The sequence below is a fragment of the Pteronotus mesoamericanus genome, unplaced genomic scaffold (genome assembly GCF_021234165.1).
Source record: "Pteronotus mesoamericanus isolate MK-2021 breed Mesoamerican mustached bat unplaced genomic scaffold, CSHL_Meso_final contig_130, whole genome shotgun sequence".
Lineage (NCBI taxonomy): Eukaryota > Metazoa > Chordata > Mammalia > Chiroptera > Mormoopidae > Pteronotus > Pteronotus mesoamericanus.
This window is the reverse complement of record NW_026555060.1, coordinates 31,252,814-31,269,642: the sequence shown is the minus strand read 5'-3', so window position 1 is coordinate 31,269,642 and position 16,829 is coordinate 31,252,814. Positions and strand designations below refer to the sequence as shown.

Below are 16,829 nucleotides of genomic sequence, written 5' to 3'. Positions count from 1 at the left end.
AAGGCTTCAGTCTATTCTTTCCTATTTCACTCTCTTCCTTGTGCTACTGTAGCAATTTTTACCTTTGTTACAAGCTTTTCACGTTCTGTATTATGCTTTAAAGAGCCTTCCTCCCCCATTTAAATTATTAGCTCATTGATAGAAGGCAGGTTGTCCTATTAATGTTTTCTGCATTCTCCATTGTGCTCATGATATTTTACTTATAGGTGAATTATAGTGTTATGTCATAGGGTTCTCTTAATAACCCTTTTTATTTCTGTAACAGCAGTTGTAATGTCTCCTTTCACTTCTTTTTTTTAATATATATTTTATTGATTATCCTATTACAGTTTTTCCATTTTTTCTCCCCTTTATTCCCCTCCACCCTACAGCGTCCCACCCCCCAGCATTTCCCCCTGCTTAGTTCATGTCCATGGGTCATACATATAAGTTCTTTGGTTTCTCCATTTCGTATACTATTCTTAATCTGCCCCTGCCTATTTTGTATCTACTGTTTATGCTTCATATTCCCTGCACCTTTTCCCCTATTTGCCTCCCTCCCCCTTGCCTCTGATCTCCATTTCTGTGATTCTGTTCCAGTTCTAGTTGTTTGCTTACTTTGTTTTCTATATAACAAACTAAGTGTTCTATATAAGTCTGATGTTGTATATAAGTCTGTTAGGTTCAATTAACGTACTGTTGTTCAAGTTCTTTGTTTCCTCACTGATCTTCTGACTGGTTGTTCTATCCATTCTTGAAAGTGGAGTCTCCATTGCTATTATGTTGAGGTTTATTTCTTCCTTCAATTCTGTCAGTGTCCGGTCCCTAGATTTAGGAACTCTGTTATTGGTACATATATATTTATAATTGTTCTATCTTCTTGGTGAATTGACCCTTTAATCATTATATAATCTCCTTCTTTGTCCCTTATAATAATTTCTGACTTAGTCTTTTTTGTCTGTTATTAGTATAGCTATAGCTTTCATATTATTTAGTCCTTGTTGAAACTCTGAGCCTTTGTGTCTTGATATTTTGACAGGGAAATTGAAGCATTAGCTTTTGCCAGATTCTATGTCAAGTTAGTGTTCAAATCAAAACCAAGACCTGGTTCTCCTAGTTTCCAGTCAAAATTTGTGTAGTGTTTGTACCCTATTTGCTCAGCTCTTAAATTGTGAGCTATAATTGCTTATAAAAAAAAACAAACCCTCACCTGAGGATATGCATAGAGGAGAAGAAAGGGAGAGGAGAGAGGGAAACAGTAATCAGTTGCCTTGTGTGTGTGTCCTGACTTGGTACTGAACCTGCAACCTAGGAATGTGCCCTGACTGGGAATCAAACCCACTACCTTTTGATTTATGGGATGACGCTCCAACTGAGCCACACTGGCCAAGGCTATGCTTGCTTTTTAATTGGTAGAAGCATATCCATGTGTTTGTGGTCCAATCTGCTAATAGTCATTTCCTGTATGTTATTTTGGAATTTTTTCAACTATATAGTTCATTCCTTGGAAAAAGCTGTATCATCGATACCTGATGAATGAAGAGCAGGCTGTCAGCAAAGTAGATGGCATCCTGTTGAACTATGGTATTGAGAAAGAGTCAGACCTGTGTGTGCTGAACCTCATCCGGTGAGTTGTTTTTCTTCTGGAAGGAAGACAGTTTCTGAAGTCCTTTCCCATATATTATTACCTTTGACCATCTTTCTCATGGACTCCTCTGTGAATGCCTTAACAGCTATACAGCCACCACTAAATGCTCCCCAAGTGTGGATCCTGGAAGGGCACTGTGGAGTCTGAGGGATCATCTCCTCCTTCCTGAGGCAGAGGCGTGCGTGCGTCAACATCTCCCTGACCTTTACGTTGCTCCTGCGGTACGTAAAGAGGCCATGGGGAATTATTGGGAAAGGTGACACATTTTTCTCATTTCTCAGTGTATTGGTGAATAAGTTTGGCTGAAGGTTGTTTTAGATTTATTTTCAGAAATCTTTCTTTAATTTCTGTTTTGAAGCCTTAATCTTTTCAATGATCCCATTGGAGAAGTAAAAGGGCACATTGTAGATTCTTACATTTGGAAGAAATTTTTAAAAGCATTTAGCCCAATGCCCCATGCTTTTGAGAAATCCTCAATAGGGGACGGTCATCAAACCTCTGAACACTTTGATTGATAAAGATTTCCTTACTGGGCAGCCCATTCCATTGTCAACAACGTAGGTTGTATAAAGACCATAGAAATTCAAGGTCTTGGCTACAGATGCATGTGAGTTGATGAGAAGGTGGAGATAGTCCTCAGTTTCCTAGCTTGTGGTTCCTCAGTTAGGTCATGGATTTTCAAATTTTATTTTAGAAGCTATATGCAACCTCAGCCTGCAACCAATAGAAGATTGGAAATTCGTCTATGTCCACTTTTCCTTTATCTTCAGTGAAGTGATTGTTGAGTTGATGATGGTGGAGTGAATTTTCTTTCACTGGATGGTTGTCATTGAGAGGTGCATGGAATGCACCTTTCTTGGAATGCATTTTTATTTTTATTTCTTTATTTTATTATAATTATTTTAATTGTTTATTCTATTACAGTTGTCCCAATTTTTTCCCTTTTGCCCCCCTACCCAACCCACCCCTCTCTCCCACAGACAGTCCCCTTTCTGTTGTCCATGTTCTTGTGTCTTTCATACATGTTCTTTGCCTAGTTCCTTCCTCTTCCTTCCACCATTCCCCCTCCTCTCTTCTTTCTTCCTATAGCTATCATATTTCCATGCACATGGTTCTATTTTTCTCATTAGTTAATTTTGTTCATTAGATTCCAGTTATAAGTGAGGTCATATGGTATTTGTCTTTCACTGGGTGGCTTATTTCACTTAGTATAATCTTCTCCAGGTCCATCCATGCTGTCACAAAAGGTAGGGCTTCTTTCTTTCTGTTGCATTGTATTCCATTGTGTAAATGTACCACAGTTTTTTAATCCTCTCATCTACTGATGGGTACTTGGGCTGTTTTCAGCACTTGGCTATTGTGAATAGCACCACTATGAACACAGGAGTGCTTTTGAGTTGATATTTTAGGATTCTTAGGGTATATTTTCAGCAGTGGGATCGCTGGGTCATAAGGCAGTTCCATTTTTAACTTTTTGAGATATTTCCAGTCTGCTTTCCACAGTGGCTGCACCAGTCTGCATTCTCACCAGCAGTGCCCTAGGGTTCCCTTTTCTCCACGTCCTCACCAGCACTTGTTGTTTGTTGATTCATTAATGATGGCCATTCATACAGGCATGAAGCAATATTTCAGTGTTGTTTTAATTTGCATTTCTCTAAAGGCTAGTGATGTTGAGCATTTTTCCATATGTCTATGGACTATCTGTATGTCTTCCTTAGAGAAGTGTCTATTCAGGTCCTTTGCCCATATTTTAATTGGGTTGTTTGTCTTCCTGGTGTTGAGTTGTATGAGTTCTTAATATATTTTGGAGAATAAATTGGAATAGATTTTTAAGCAGGGAGATTTGTAAAGTTAAGAATGATAAAGATCTATGTCCGTTACTGACTATTTCCATGTCAGTGAATGTTTTCTTAAATAATACTAAGTGGAGCATACTGTGTTTGTAATAATAAATTTTCAATAATTTACTTCATATGTATTTAACTTAATATTTAATAATTATTAATAATAACAAAGTAAATTAATAGCTTAATGGCAGAGAATTGTCAGTCTTGTTTTCCCTTCAACAGACTGCTGTCTTTCTTGTATCTCTCATCTTTTGTGCCTCCCAGGCAGACACCCATTTAATAGTGGTCCTGTTGTAACTCTGTTGAGTATGTGTAGACCTGAGCGCTCACACTAACCTGGAGAGGAGGGATGGGGAAATGAGAGCATCATTGCTTGCAAGATTCTATGTTAAATACTTTATAAATGTTATTTAATTACACTAAGAATTCAAATCCAGAAGTGATTAGAAGAAAGGAATCCAAGGCAAAAGAAAAGGTTCCCATTGTTTCCCTAATGTCATTTGGGAAGTTAGTGCTCAGTTCAGGCAATATGTAGATGGCCCTGGAACCCCATACTTGGGTTTCCTCACTGGTTGTCTGATGTGATATTTATTAATTGTGACCTCTATTTTGGGGTCTTGTCTTCTTTTCCTGGTCCATCTCCCTCCAGGGTGTTAACGTGTGGGCTCTGGTGGCAGCCATTGTTCTCCTCTCCAGCAGTGTGAATGACATTCAGCAGCTACTCTTCTGCCTCCGAAGACCCAGCTCTACTGTGACAATGCCAGACATCACTGAGACCTTATACTGCATCGCTGTGCTTCTCTATGCCATGAGGGAGAAGGGAATTAACATCAGCAATCGGTAAAGTGGTTGGGAAGGAAGCATAGACTCAGACAGAGTGAAGATCCTAGACTTGTGACAAGTCCCAGCTCTGCCACTTTAACACTGGATAAGCCATAAAACCCACACTGCTCAATTTATTTATCTGTAAAATGAAGGTATTGTGAGATTTAAGTGTAGTGATGTAGGTAACAGTGCTCTACAAACATAAAGTGCTATACAACTGTAAAAAGAATCACTGAAACAGTTATGTACAAGGGTGTCGTAGCCCCACGTGAGGTCTTCCTCACTAAAAGAAGCCTTCTTTAATCATTTGTGGCTACAATTTCCTAGGGAAAATGTTAGGATTTGCTTCCTCCATTTCTCACTTCCTTGCAGATAGGATATAAAAATTGTGGTTAAGTCTTGTCTGCTAATCATCTTAGCGTGAGAAGGGCTATAGCTGGTGGGTTGCTCATTCTGATTGACCATCATGGTTTCACTCACCAGCAGATATACACAGGTCGGTTTTGAGAGGAATGTGTACATTCAGCAAATTTTTGAGCACCTACTACATTTCATATAGGTTTCTGGGCACTAGTAATGCCTTTCACATGGAATGTATGTTTTAGTGAGGAGAAACAGATACTGCATAAGTAAATAATTTAAACAAGATCATTTTAATGAGTGATTAGTGCTGCAAAGAAAAGAACAGGGTGATAGGCAAAGGCATTGAGGAGCACTACTTTAGACTGGGTGAGAAAAAGCTTCTCTGAGGAGGTAGCATCTGAATTGAAACCTGAATGTCAGGAGGAGCTGGCCACCTTAAGATTTGTGGGGAGAGCATTTTAGCAGAAGGAATAGATACTGTAAGAGCCCAAAGACAGGAATGAATTTAGTATACACAAAGAACAGAAGCCTAGTGACAAGAATGAAATGGATAAGAGGGAGACTGGTATATGATTATGAGAAGTTTCCAGTTACCAGATGATGGAAGATATTGTAGGCCATGTTACAAGTTAGAATGAAACCCAAGGTATGACATGCAACTACTGAGAAGCCCTGACCCCTGACATGGAGAAAGTGCGACAGTGCAAGAGATCTTGCAGAAGCAGACATTCCAGAGAGACTTTCCAGATTTCCTGTTCTGGAATTAGTGAGCGTTAGGAGGAATATGGCTGGAGACACCAGGTGAGCTGTGGCCCAGTCATTTGTGGTGAAGTTTGAGGATGGAACATTTATTCTCCGGAAGAGTATTTGCTGTGTTTTTGAGATATATTTCAATTCATTAAATATACTTTATGTTGTATCCCACTCCCTGGCATTGAAATGTGGGGCAAGGAGCTTTATGACATCATTAGGACTAGACAAATATACAAATGATGAATAATGACCATAAGTGCAAATATGAACCTATAAATAATTTACATGTGTACATGGACATAGATGAGGAATGGGAGATATGATAGGTTGTGTTTATATATTTTGTCCTGGTTTTCCTGGGAGATAATCTTTTTTTTCACTTGTAGCAAGGATTACTATCAAATTCCAGTCATTGGGCCAGAGACCTTTGCGGTGTTAGTGAAAAACTTGCCTCTCATGTAGCACACTGCCTATACTTGTGACTTTATCGGCCACCAGTGGCCTCAACTCCAAGCTCTTAACAATGTGCAGTCCAGAGAGATAATATTACCAGAGACCAAAATGTTGTATTATTAAAAGTATTTATTTCATCAAAAAGATTGATGTGTGGCAATCATCTCTTCTCACTCTGGGAATGGGGAGCAATGCACTAAATGGTGAGCAATTGGTCATAGAAGGATATGAGTTTGGGTTCATGTGAACACAGAAAGGTTTGGAGCGGCTTGTGATGGGACATGTTTGACCATGTCCAGTGCCTCTGTTGAGTGCTCCATGTCATCTTTTGTATCTCTTGGTGACTTGCAGGCTGTGTTGTTTTCTAGTTCTTGGTAATCTTATCTTTAAAAAAAATTTGTTGGGGTAACATTGGTTAATAGGGTCATATAGGTTTAAGGGGTACATTTCTATGACACATAGTCTGTATATTGCATTGTGTGCTCACCACCCAAAGCCAAATCATCCTCCATCACCATATATTTGGCCCCTGAGATCCTTTACTGCCCCACCCCTCCTTCCCTCTGGTAACTACTATACTGTTGTCTGTTGTTTATGAGTTTCAATTTTATATCCCACATACGAGTGAAATCATATGGTTCTTAGCTTTTTCTGACTGATTTATTTTGCTTAGCATAATATTCTCAAAGTCCATCCATGTTGTTGCAAATGACAGTATTTCATCTTTTCTTATGACAGAGTAGTGTTCCATTGTATATATGTACATTTTCCTTATCCAGTCCTCTATCCAAGGACACTTTGGTTACCTCCATGTCTTAACCACCATGAATAATGCTCAAGTGAACATCGGGGTGCATATATCTTTCAAATAAATGTTTTTGAGTTATTTAGGTAGGTACACAGAAGAGGGTTTGGTGTGTCATATGGTAACTCTATTCTTAATTTTTTGAGGAACTGTTACACTTCCATAGTGGTTTTACCAGTTTACATTCCCACCAGCAGTGAATGAGGGTTCCTTTTTCTCTACAACCTCTCCAACACTTGTTATTACTTGTCTTGTTGATAATAGGCATTCTAACAGGTGTGAGGTGGTATCTCATTGTAGTTTTGATTGGCATTTCTCTACTAGTAAGTGAAATTGAACATCTTTTCATATACCTGATGGCGGTTAGTATGTCTTCTTGGGAGAAGTGTCTGCTCAGGTCCTCTTTCCATTTTCTAAATGGAATTGTTTGTTTGATGTTGAGTTGTATGAGTTCTTCATATATCTTGGATGGTAATCATGTCTTGTTACCTGTGTAGCAAACTTTCTTTTGGATCTTAAAAGACAGAATGTTCTTCATGCTTCTAAACCAATATTACCTCATGAGACTCGGGGAGCAGAGCAGCAGCAGAGGCTCAGAAAGACAAGATGATATTATGTTGATGCTGAACAAGAATCTCACCACTAGGAGCAGAAATTACTTTTTTTTTTCAACTGGTTCATACTGCTCTTGTGATTATTTGTCTCTTGTGATCATAGCTAATGCCTTGTTCCCCAAAGGGCATATCCTGGTCTCTTTCCTTTTGCTGTTGCACCTGGAGCCAGTTGTCTTTCCCAGAACTGTGCTCTCCAAGAGGGCTTTGGTCATCTCTAGGTATATGTAAATTCTTTTCTTTCCTGTTTTTCATGACATGGTGGTAGGGTGTTTTTTTTTTTTTTTTGTATTGTTTTGTTTTGTTTAGAAATGGTAAAGAGAAAATACATCTGAGAAAAAAATAAGATACAGATTAAGACTTAATTTGATAATCTCTAAATCTGCTTTTTCCCTGTTAGGATTCACTACAACATTTTCTATTGCCTGTATATTCAGGAGAATTCCTGTACTCAGGCCACAGCAGTTAAAGAGGAAACATCAGTTTGGCCAGGGTATGTATATAGATAAGTGTGTGTGTGCGTGCGTGCGTGCGTGCGTGTGTGTGTGTGTGTGTGTGTGTGGTCTTTCATTCTTGACTCTCATACTTGAAGAGAGGTGTTTTAACAAGTTTATTGAGGTATAATTTACATAAAATTCACCATTTTAATTGTACAATTCAAAGATTTTCAGTAATTTCATTAAGTGTGCAATCAATATCATAATCTAGTTTTAGAAAATTTTTATCACCCTAAAAGGAGGTCCTTTTTTTGATTAAATTTTGTTCATCTGATTTAGCTGTTTGGTTTTTGACAGTCCGTCACCTTGTCTTTTCAATTCCTTTGTATTTTTCTAATTTTTCTTCTGTAATGATTATAGCAAGAAAACAACCATCCAACTTACACATGAACAACAGCTGATTCTGAATCATAAGATGGAACCTCTCCAGGTGGTAAAAATTATGGCATTTGCAGGTAAGGGAACTTGCCAACACTGGAATAGAGAGTCAGGTTCATGACTGTCATCACTACATTTCCCTTTCCTGTTACCTTCCAGAGTGTCTTTACCTTGATTTGTTATTGAACTATTGCAATGAAATAATCCAAAAAGCCATTGCTGAGTAATTCTTGCTTTTCCTTACCACTTCAGGGTGCATCCACACTGGAGTTCCTGGTGAGACAAATAGTTCATAGGAGTTAGTTTGCGAAGTAGTTACCAAAGGGATTGGTCCAGCCTGTCATTTATCATTATATATGCTCAGTCATTGTTTGCTTCTGGACTGGCAGGTCATGTTAATCTCTTCTCAGAAAGTTTCAGTAGCTCCTGATTTCTGTTGGGTGAAGTCTGGAAGGCCATTCCACCATTTGGTTCTAACCTGTGTTCCTAAATATATTGTGTATTATTTTCCTGCTTCAGCCAGCTCATTGTCCTTATAGTCCAACCTAAAGTACTTGATTATTCTTTTGTCTGAACCTTTGCTAATACTATTTTCTCTACCTGGAATCCCTCCCCTCTTTTTTCTGCCTACATATCCTACTAAAAACAAGAACAACAGCCATTTCTTAAATGCCTCTCATGTGCCTGAGAAAAATTAAAATGGCTTGCCCCAGGCTCTGGCCAATGTAGCTCAGTTTGTTGGGCATCGTTCCATAAACCAAAAGGTCACAGAACACATGCCTGGGTGCACATTTGGTCCTTGGTTGGACACATGCGGGAGGCAGCCAATCGGTGTTTCTCACATCGATATTTCTCTCCCTCTCTTTCTCCCTCTCTTCCCTCCTCTCTAAAGTCCATAAGCATATCTTCCGACAAGGGTAAAAAAATACTTGCCCCAGGTTAAATAACACAGTAAAGTGAAAAAGAATATGAATTTGGAAACAAAAAATTCTCACTGGTCAAAGAAGAAAAATAGTATCTCTTTTCCAACCTTACAGGGTTGTTTTGAATATGAGTGACATAGTGTGGAAATATTTATAAAATATGCATATTGGCTATTCTTACTATATGATTATATAGTATACGCTATATGAATTAAAAATCAAAGCTGGATTCAAAGTGGGATTCAAATTAGAATTCAAAGCTGGGTTTGTTCCTCTCCAAAAACCTATCTTTTCCCCTCTTTGCCCTCCCTCTTATTCTTTGCCCTAACATGTTGATTCCCATCATTTCTATGTTTTTTCTTGATGGAGGCTTCTTTCGTCATTAAAGTCCTAAGTGATCTCTGAATTCTTACCTATAACTAATTATTCATATTAACTATTTGGTACCTGACTATATAGTAAGAATAGCTGACATAGGCATTTTATAAGTACTTCTATATTATGTCATTCATACTCAAAACAACCCTGTAAGGTCAGAAAAGAGGTACTATTTTTCTTCTTTGGCTGGTGAGAATTTTTTGTTTCCAAATTCATATTCTTTTTCACTTTATTGTGTTATCATTATACTGTCATTTTGTTCTAATTGTTTCAACTGTGTTGGTATTTTATTTTCAATTAGATTATAATGTAGGAATATTGCTTTATGTCTTTTAATATACTCCCAGTACTTAGCATACAGCTGAACATGTAGTAGGTGCTCAATAAGTATTTTTAAATGAATGAGAGTTGAATAACTGAATGATTGAATGAATGGTGGAGAGGCAGGGCAGGCAAAGTTCAGAACGAATCTCATTTGCATACTTTTGCCATCAAGCATCAGTGAGCCCTAGGCCAGCTGTAGCTACCATTTATTGCGTTCTTCTGTTGGGTACCTTGATGATTATCTTTATCCTGCCTGCCTCTACAAGGTCAGTGTTAACCCACTCTGGGCTGAGAAGCAAACTGAAGATCATTGAAACCAAGTGGCTTGCCTTTCGTTCCTCAACTAAAACCTGACAGAGCCATGATCACAGCGCAGGTTAATCTGGCTTAGAATCTGCTATTTTTTCACTATACCATTGTTCATTTTTATCAGTATTGGTAAACTTGTCACTGTCTGGTCTCAAGCAAGAGGCAAGATAAGCATGGATAAAACCTGATGAAGACATCCTCTGGAACAGTTTATCCTGGTCAGAGGGTCACTTCCTTTCCTCTTGGCTTCCCCAGGCACTGGGAAGACCTCTACCCTGGTCAAGTATGCTGAGAAGTGGTCTGGGAGCAGGTTTCTTTATGTGACATTCAACAAGAGCATCGCAAAGCAGGCGGAGCGAGTCTTCCCCAGCAATGTCATCTGCAAAACCTTTCATTCCATGGCCTATGGACACATTGGGAGGAAGTGAGCATTATGTTGCCACCATTGTGGTTATGTCTAATTACTGTTTTTCATGTTGCAATCCTCATGATCACATATGGACTTACACTACAATGACACTAAGAAAATTTAGCCCTTTTATCTCCACTTATAGGAAGGAAATCCAAAGATAGATTTAGTGATTTGTTCTTTTACCCAATAAAAACATGTTAACAAATAATATCTGAACAGGGAGCCAATTTCATTTCTCTGGAATTGAAGCACAGAAAGTAAAAAAGATTTGTCTAGAGCTCACGATATCAGCCATCTGATTGGTCACTGCCAGGCTTTCCTAGAATGGGGCGAGAGAGAGAAGACTAAACTAAGTTGCACTTGGCCTAGGTCTCTTGAGGCCTCTGAACCAGCATTCCTTTGGATGTGAAGGCTTCAAGAACCTTTGAGTGTCTGCCCTTGGGGGCCTCTTGGAGTCTTGTTTCACACCTTGTAGTAGTAGTCATTAGAGTCCTAAGTGATGGACGTTGAGCCCCTTCATCTTCTCGGTTACTACATGTGAATTTCTGAAAGCCTAATGTGAAGCCATTTCAAATCATACATGGACCTGGCTCTACTTCTCTGGCTTTCTTGTTTTCCTCATCTATATGTGACACTGAGAGTGACCTTGTGGTGTCATTGGAGAGAAGGAGATTGGGAATGAGGGGGGACATTTTATTGGCATTGTCAATCAAGTCAACTACTGTTCATTTGGGATATGTATTACAGGTACCAATCAAATAAGAAATTGAATCTCTTCAAGTTAACACCCTTCATGGTCAATTCTGTCCTTGCTGAAGGGAAAGGTGGATTCATAAGGGCCAAGCTAGTGTGTAAGACTTTAGAAAACTTCTTTGCCTCAGCTGATGAAGAGCTGACTATTGATCACGTGCCTATTTGGTGTAAGGACAACCAAGGACAGAGAGTCATGGTTGAACAGAGTGAAAAGTTGGTGAGTATTTGAGTATCTTTAGTATTAGGGATCTAGAGGTGAATGAGAAGAGTTGACATGATACAGTGTTATATTTGTCTTTCATTTCTTTATAATGGCCAGCAAGAAATAACGGTGGAGGGGTGAGACTGTAAACCAGTCATGATAGCTGTGAGTTGTTAAGCATTTTCTGGGAAGAACGCTCATGGACAACTCACTCGGTTCTCACACTGGTCCTCCTGTTCACATGAAGCACCTACCCAGGGTTTATAAGAGTTTTTCATTGGGGCTGCTGGATGAATCTAAAGATTGGGAATCTCTTTTCTAATTTTTAACAAGTTTTTTCAATCATTTGCCATTCTTTTTATGAATTAATTGTTAGTCATAAATTTAGAGAAATAATCCAGCCTTTCCTGGTCCATCAGATTTTGTGCTGTCTGAGCAATGTTCTGTCACTGGGCTGTCGTGGAACCGGAAGGAAGTTAGGGAAGTGACGGCCACTCACCGAGCTGTGATGGTGCCTTTATTCTGACCTCTGCTCTGTATGTGGAAATGAAAAGTGTGATTTTAGGGTGCTGTCTTTTCCAGGGTCTTAAACTAGGAGTTACCAATTACTTGTTTTCTAGAACAGTGTTCTTGAAGCAAGCCGCCTTTGGGATAACATGCAGAAGCTGGGGGAATGCAAAGAAGAGGCTTACCAAATGACTCATGATGGTATGCAAGTTCCCAAATCTCGTTACCTGTTCAATGTAACTGCTTTACTTATGAGTTCTGACTCTTGCTACTCCCCTTTTTTTAGGCTACTTGAAACTTTGGCAGCTGAGCAAACCTTTGCTTGCCTCCTTTGATGCCATCTTTGTGGATGAGGCCCAGGACTGTACCCCAGGTGATAAACTATTCAGGATATCAGTAGTCTCAAATACATAGAAACAACATCATGATTATATAAGAGGACATATATGTGAAATTAGTTGATTATTCTTATTTGTCCTAAAGAAGAGGAACAAATGGTGGTATTTAGTGACTCAGAAATCCCTTATTATTTGACTTTGGATTTCAACAGTTGTCCTTCCCCCTACCCAAGGCAGATTAATTTTCTGCTAAATGTTTTGCTTCAGGGTATTCTTAAAATGATGACTAAGTTTAGGTCATCAGAGGATAGGGACCTAGACATATGCTGAGTGGGAAAAGATCATCAATTTAGAGTGAACAATTTGTGTTGTATATTGTTCAAGGGGCTAATAGAGAAGAGACAGTGTGACTTTGTAGGTCATTTGGGGTCCTTAAGTTAAAATATTAGACAGAAAAGACAATTTACCTCATTTCATATTTGCCTATGTGGTTTCTTATACACAATAATTTGCCTAGAACTAAAAATAATCTACATTCCTAGGATTAGAAACTGTTTCTTTTGTCTGTTATTAAGTCATTCCTTTGCATTGAGTGTACCTGTACTGCAGGAAAAGACAACTCTGTTGTGCAGTGTGCCCTGGCTTAGTTTCATGAAACCATTTTCATCGTTTCTGTCTGAAACATGGTTTCTTTTTTCCATGTGGGTTGGCATTCTCTTAGATCTCTTACTTCCCCCTTATTGGTTGCAGCAATCATGAATATAGTCCTGTCTCAGCCATGTGGAAAGATCTTTGTAGGGGACCCACACCAGCAGATCTATACCTTCCGTGGTGCAGTCAACGCCCTGTTTACAGTCCCTCACACTCATGTCTTCTATCTCACACAGGTAAGAGTTCTCTTTGCTTCCAAGTCCGCAGAAGGACATAAGTAAGCATTGTGGTTCTCCATGCTTGTTTTTCAGTGCTTACTATGTGCCAGGACCTGTGTAAGGCTTTGTGTCAGGTTCATAGTATGTAGCCAATCCTTGCTTCTAAGCAGTGGTTCTCTGGTTTTCAGGGGATCTACAGAGTCAAAACAGTTTTCATAATAGCAATTTGCCTTTCTCACTGTGTTGACATTTGAACTGATTATGCAAAGCAGCATGGGTGAAATTGCACGTGCCATGCCGTGAACCAAGGCTTTGGCACCAAACAGTACCAGCGGTCGTTGTGTTCTTTACTGCCATGTACTCATACAGTTTAAAAACAAGCAACAACACAGTTCACTTAAGAATGTACTTGACGCAGCAAAAATGATTAATTTTGTTAACTGCTATTTCTTGAAGACGTCTCTTTAATGTTCTGGCAATGAAGTGAGAAGTATGAATAAAGTACTTCTTCACACCAAAGTATGTTGGTTTTCTAATGAGGAGCAATTTTGTAATTGAGTTGTGAGCTACACTGGCAGTTTTTTTTCTTGTAGTACCATTTGTCATTGAAAGAACAGCTAACAGACTTCTGGTTATTCAGATTGGGATTTTGTTCATTTTCCCAAAAATTTTTTTGGGGAAAATAAATGAAATGAGCTGTGACTGAAGGAAAACAACTGAAAATTTTTTGTTACCAAAGATTCAAACCTTTACTTTCAAGTGAAATCAAAATTTTGGAAAATTTATATTTGCCATTGTGAGCATGACAACTCATGGTGTCCTTGATTGTGCAAAAAGGTCATTAAACTTTCCTCCCCTTTTCTACATGCATGTGTGTAAGGCTGAATTTTCTTCATGTGTTTCAACTTAAGCAACACATCACCACAGATAGAATGCACATAGAACTGAGAATCCAGCTGTCTTCTGTTCAGCTGGGCATTAAAAGGATTTGCAAAAATGTAAAACAGTGACACTCTTCCTGCTAATTTTTTTTTGTTTTGGAAAATATATTTAAAAAAATATGTTCTTTATGTTGTTATGCAATGGGTTTCTTATTGTCTTTTTTAATTATTTATTTATTTGTATTGATTGATTTGAGAAAGAGAGAGAGAAATGTTGACTTGTTGTTCCACCCACTTATTTTCATTCATTGCTTGGTTCTTGTATGTACCCTGACTAGGGAGCAAACCCACAACCTTGGTGTATCAGAACAACGCTCCAGCTAACTGAGCTCTCTGGCCAGAGCTGCTATTGTTATTTTTATTTATTTACTTTTTTTTTTTTAGAGAGAGGGGAAGGGAAGGAGAAAGAAAAGAAGAGTAACATCAGTGTGCAAGGGATGTATTGATCAGTTGCCTCTCACATGTCCCCAGCTGGGAACCTGGCCTATAACCCAGGCATGTGCCCTGACTGGAAATTTAACCAGTGACCTTTTGGTTCACAGACCGGTGCTCAGTCCACTGAGCCACACCAGCTAGGGTTACTGTTATTTTTAAATGGATCAAAGTTTCTAACGATTACTACAACTAGATAAAACTCACATAAATAAAATCTCCTTCAGAGCCCCAGCAATTTGTAAAAATATAAAGAGTACTGAGACCAAGAGGTGCAAGAAGCACTGCTTTTAAGAAACTCTCTTCTAGTTAGAGGATATGAGATGTGCCATCTATTCAAGTGTAATCTGAATTGTTTTCTTCTGTTACAGAAAGTTCTGTAGCCTACTCTGTGATTCCTTTGATTTCCTGTGGTGTGCTATAGTGATTCAGGGTAACATAAACTCAGAGTAACTTTTTTTGATAGACTTTTTAGTTTCATATTTACAGAAAAATTGAGGAAATAATCCAGAAATTTCCCATTACTGTGCATTCGGTTTACCCTATTATTAACATAGTAGTGTAGTGCGTTTGCCACAATTAATGAACTAGTATTGACACATTATTATAAAGCCCTTAGTGTATTTAGATTTCCTTAGTTTTTACCTAATGTCCTTTTTTGTTCCAGGGTCTTATGATGATTACCCTATTACATGCAGTTGTCATGTCTTTGTAGCCTCCTTTTGGCTGTGACAGTTTCTGAGACTTTCCTTGTTTTTGAAGACTGACAATTTTGTAGAGTACTGGTTAGGTATTATGTAGGATGCCTGTGTTAAAATTTATCTGCTGTTTTTCTCATGATCTTATAGGTGTTGGGGAGGAAGATCTCTCAGAACAAGAATTGTCATCATCATCACAATATCGAGGGCACATACTATCATTTTTATCACATGATATCGAGGGAATATGATTTATGGCTGTTGATGTTGACTTTGATCATCTAGTGGAAATAGTGTTTGTCAGGTTTCTCCACTGTGGACTCACTTTCCTTTTTATACTATAATATATACTTTGGAAGGAAGTCACTATACTTAGCCCTCACTCAAGGAATAAGTGTTGGAATATCTAAGTAAATTATTTGTAATTCTCCTACAAGGGAGATTTGTGTCTTCTCTCCCATTTATTTAGTCAATCATTTATTTATATCTGTATGGACTCACAAATACTTATTTTATGATTTTGGATATGGTTTACTCAGATAAGTTCTATAGCACCAAAGTACTATTTGTTGAAAGTCTCATATTCCTTAGTGTGTTACTGATGTTCACCAAAGCACATAATACTTTATTACCTTAAGTTAGAAATGCATGGAAAAGGCAATGCATATCATGAGTTTGGGGAAAAATAATATCTTTCCAGCTGCAGTGGTCAAGGAATTAGGGTGTTAAGCAGAATTTTGAGGAGTAGGTAATTGTTTTGCCACATGTCAAGGCAGGGAGAGTGCAGGGAATGCCCATGAAATGATGATTATATAATACTTGTGGTTGGTTATGTAGGGCAATGGTTTTTAAATTAATGTAGAGAGATTTTCAAAAGGCAAGGAAAGAAACCCTCCCTAACCTTCCTTAATCTTTTGTATAATTTATACTTGTTAGATTTTATTTGGAAAGAAGGGTAGATTTGCTTAGAAGAAACATTTGCTATTGGTTTTGGGAATAAAGGGAAATAGCTTGTTGAGGCTGTGATGAATCTTGAAAATGTATGCATCGCCTTTTCTTCCTGTATTGCTCTTTTTCAGGAAGCACATGACTTGAGGACAGTGTGTGGGAAAGACTGATCCAACAGCCCTGGCTAGTGTGGCTCAGTTGGTTGGGTGTCTTCCCACAAACCAAAAGGTCATGGATTTGATTCCTGGTCAGGTCACATGTCTGGGATGCAGATTAGGTCCCCAGTCAGGGTGCGTGCAAGAGGCGACCAGTTGATGTTTCTCTCTCACATCTCTGTTTCTCTCCCTTTCTCCCTTCCTTCCCTTTTCTCTAACCAATAAGCATGTTCTCAGGTGAGGATACAAACAAAGAGAAATGTTGATGCCACAGAGGTGTAGAGAGCTGTTGGCAGTGGGAGGAGACTGGAAGGAAAAAGACCAAGTAGGTGAGGCTTGCAGTTTGAGTTTCTGAGCTGACCTGGCAGCAGTGGTAAGAAAAATAGTATAGAAAATACGGTGGCTGAATTGTCAAGATTTGGATTTGGGAATATAAGGTAAAGAAAAATAGGTAACTCTAAGGTTTCAAGATAGAAAATAC

General features: G+C 38.5%; 1 protein-coding gene and 1 non-coding gene across 3 annotated transcripts in view; one reads left to right on the top strand and one right to left on the bottom strand.

Annotated features, from left to right (window-relative positions):
- The window catches only part of FBH1 (F-box DNA helicase 1), a 44,737-nt gene that overhangs the window by 12,022 nt on the left and 15,886 nt on the right, over positions 1-16,829 (top strand). For both annotated transcript variants that reach the window (XR_008530885.1, XM_054594059.1), the window contains exons 4-13: positions 1,476-1,606; positions 1,713-1,848; positions 4,124-4,314; positions 7,685-7,777; positions 8,142-8,236; positions 10,349-10,517; positions 11,253-11,475; positions 12,081-12,168; positions 12,254-12,340; positions 13,056-13,192. Coding sequence is in view for 1 of the 2 variants with exons in the window: in XM_054594059.1 (XP_054450034.1) it covers positions 1,476-1,606; positions 1,713-1,848; positions 4,124-4,314; positions 7,685-7,777; positions 8,142-8,236; positions 10,349-10,517; positions 11,253-11,475; positions 12,081-12,168; positions 12,254-12,340; positions 13,056-13,192 (1,350 nt within the window). In the remaining variant the exon portion in view is untranslated. The remainder of the gene's footprint in view (positions 1-1,475; positions 1,607-1,712; positions 1,849-4,123; positions 4,315-7,684; positions 7,778-8,141; positions 8,237-10,348; positions 10,518-11,252; positions 11,476-12,080; positions 12,169-12,253; positions 12,341-13,055; positions 13,193-16,829) is intronic.
- Positions 5,794-5,947, bottom strand: LOC129087844 (small nucleolar RNA SNORA62/SNORA6 family). The gene has a single exon (XR_008530950.1). It is a non-coding gene; the product is annotated as a small nucleolar RNA SNORA62/SNORA6 family (small nucleolar RNA).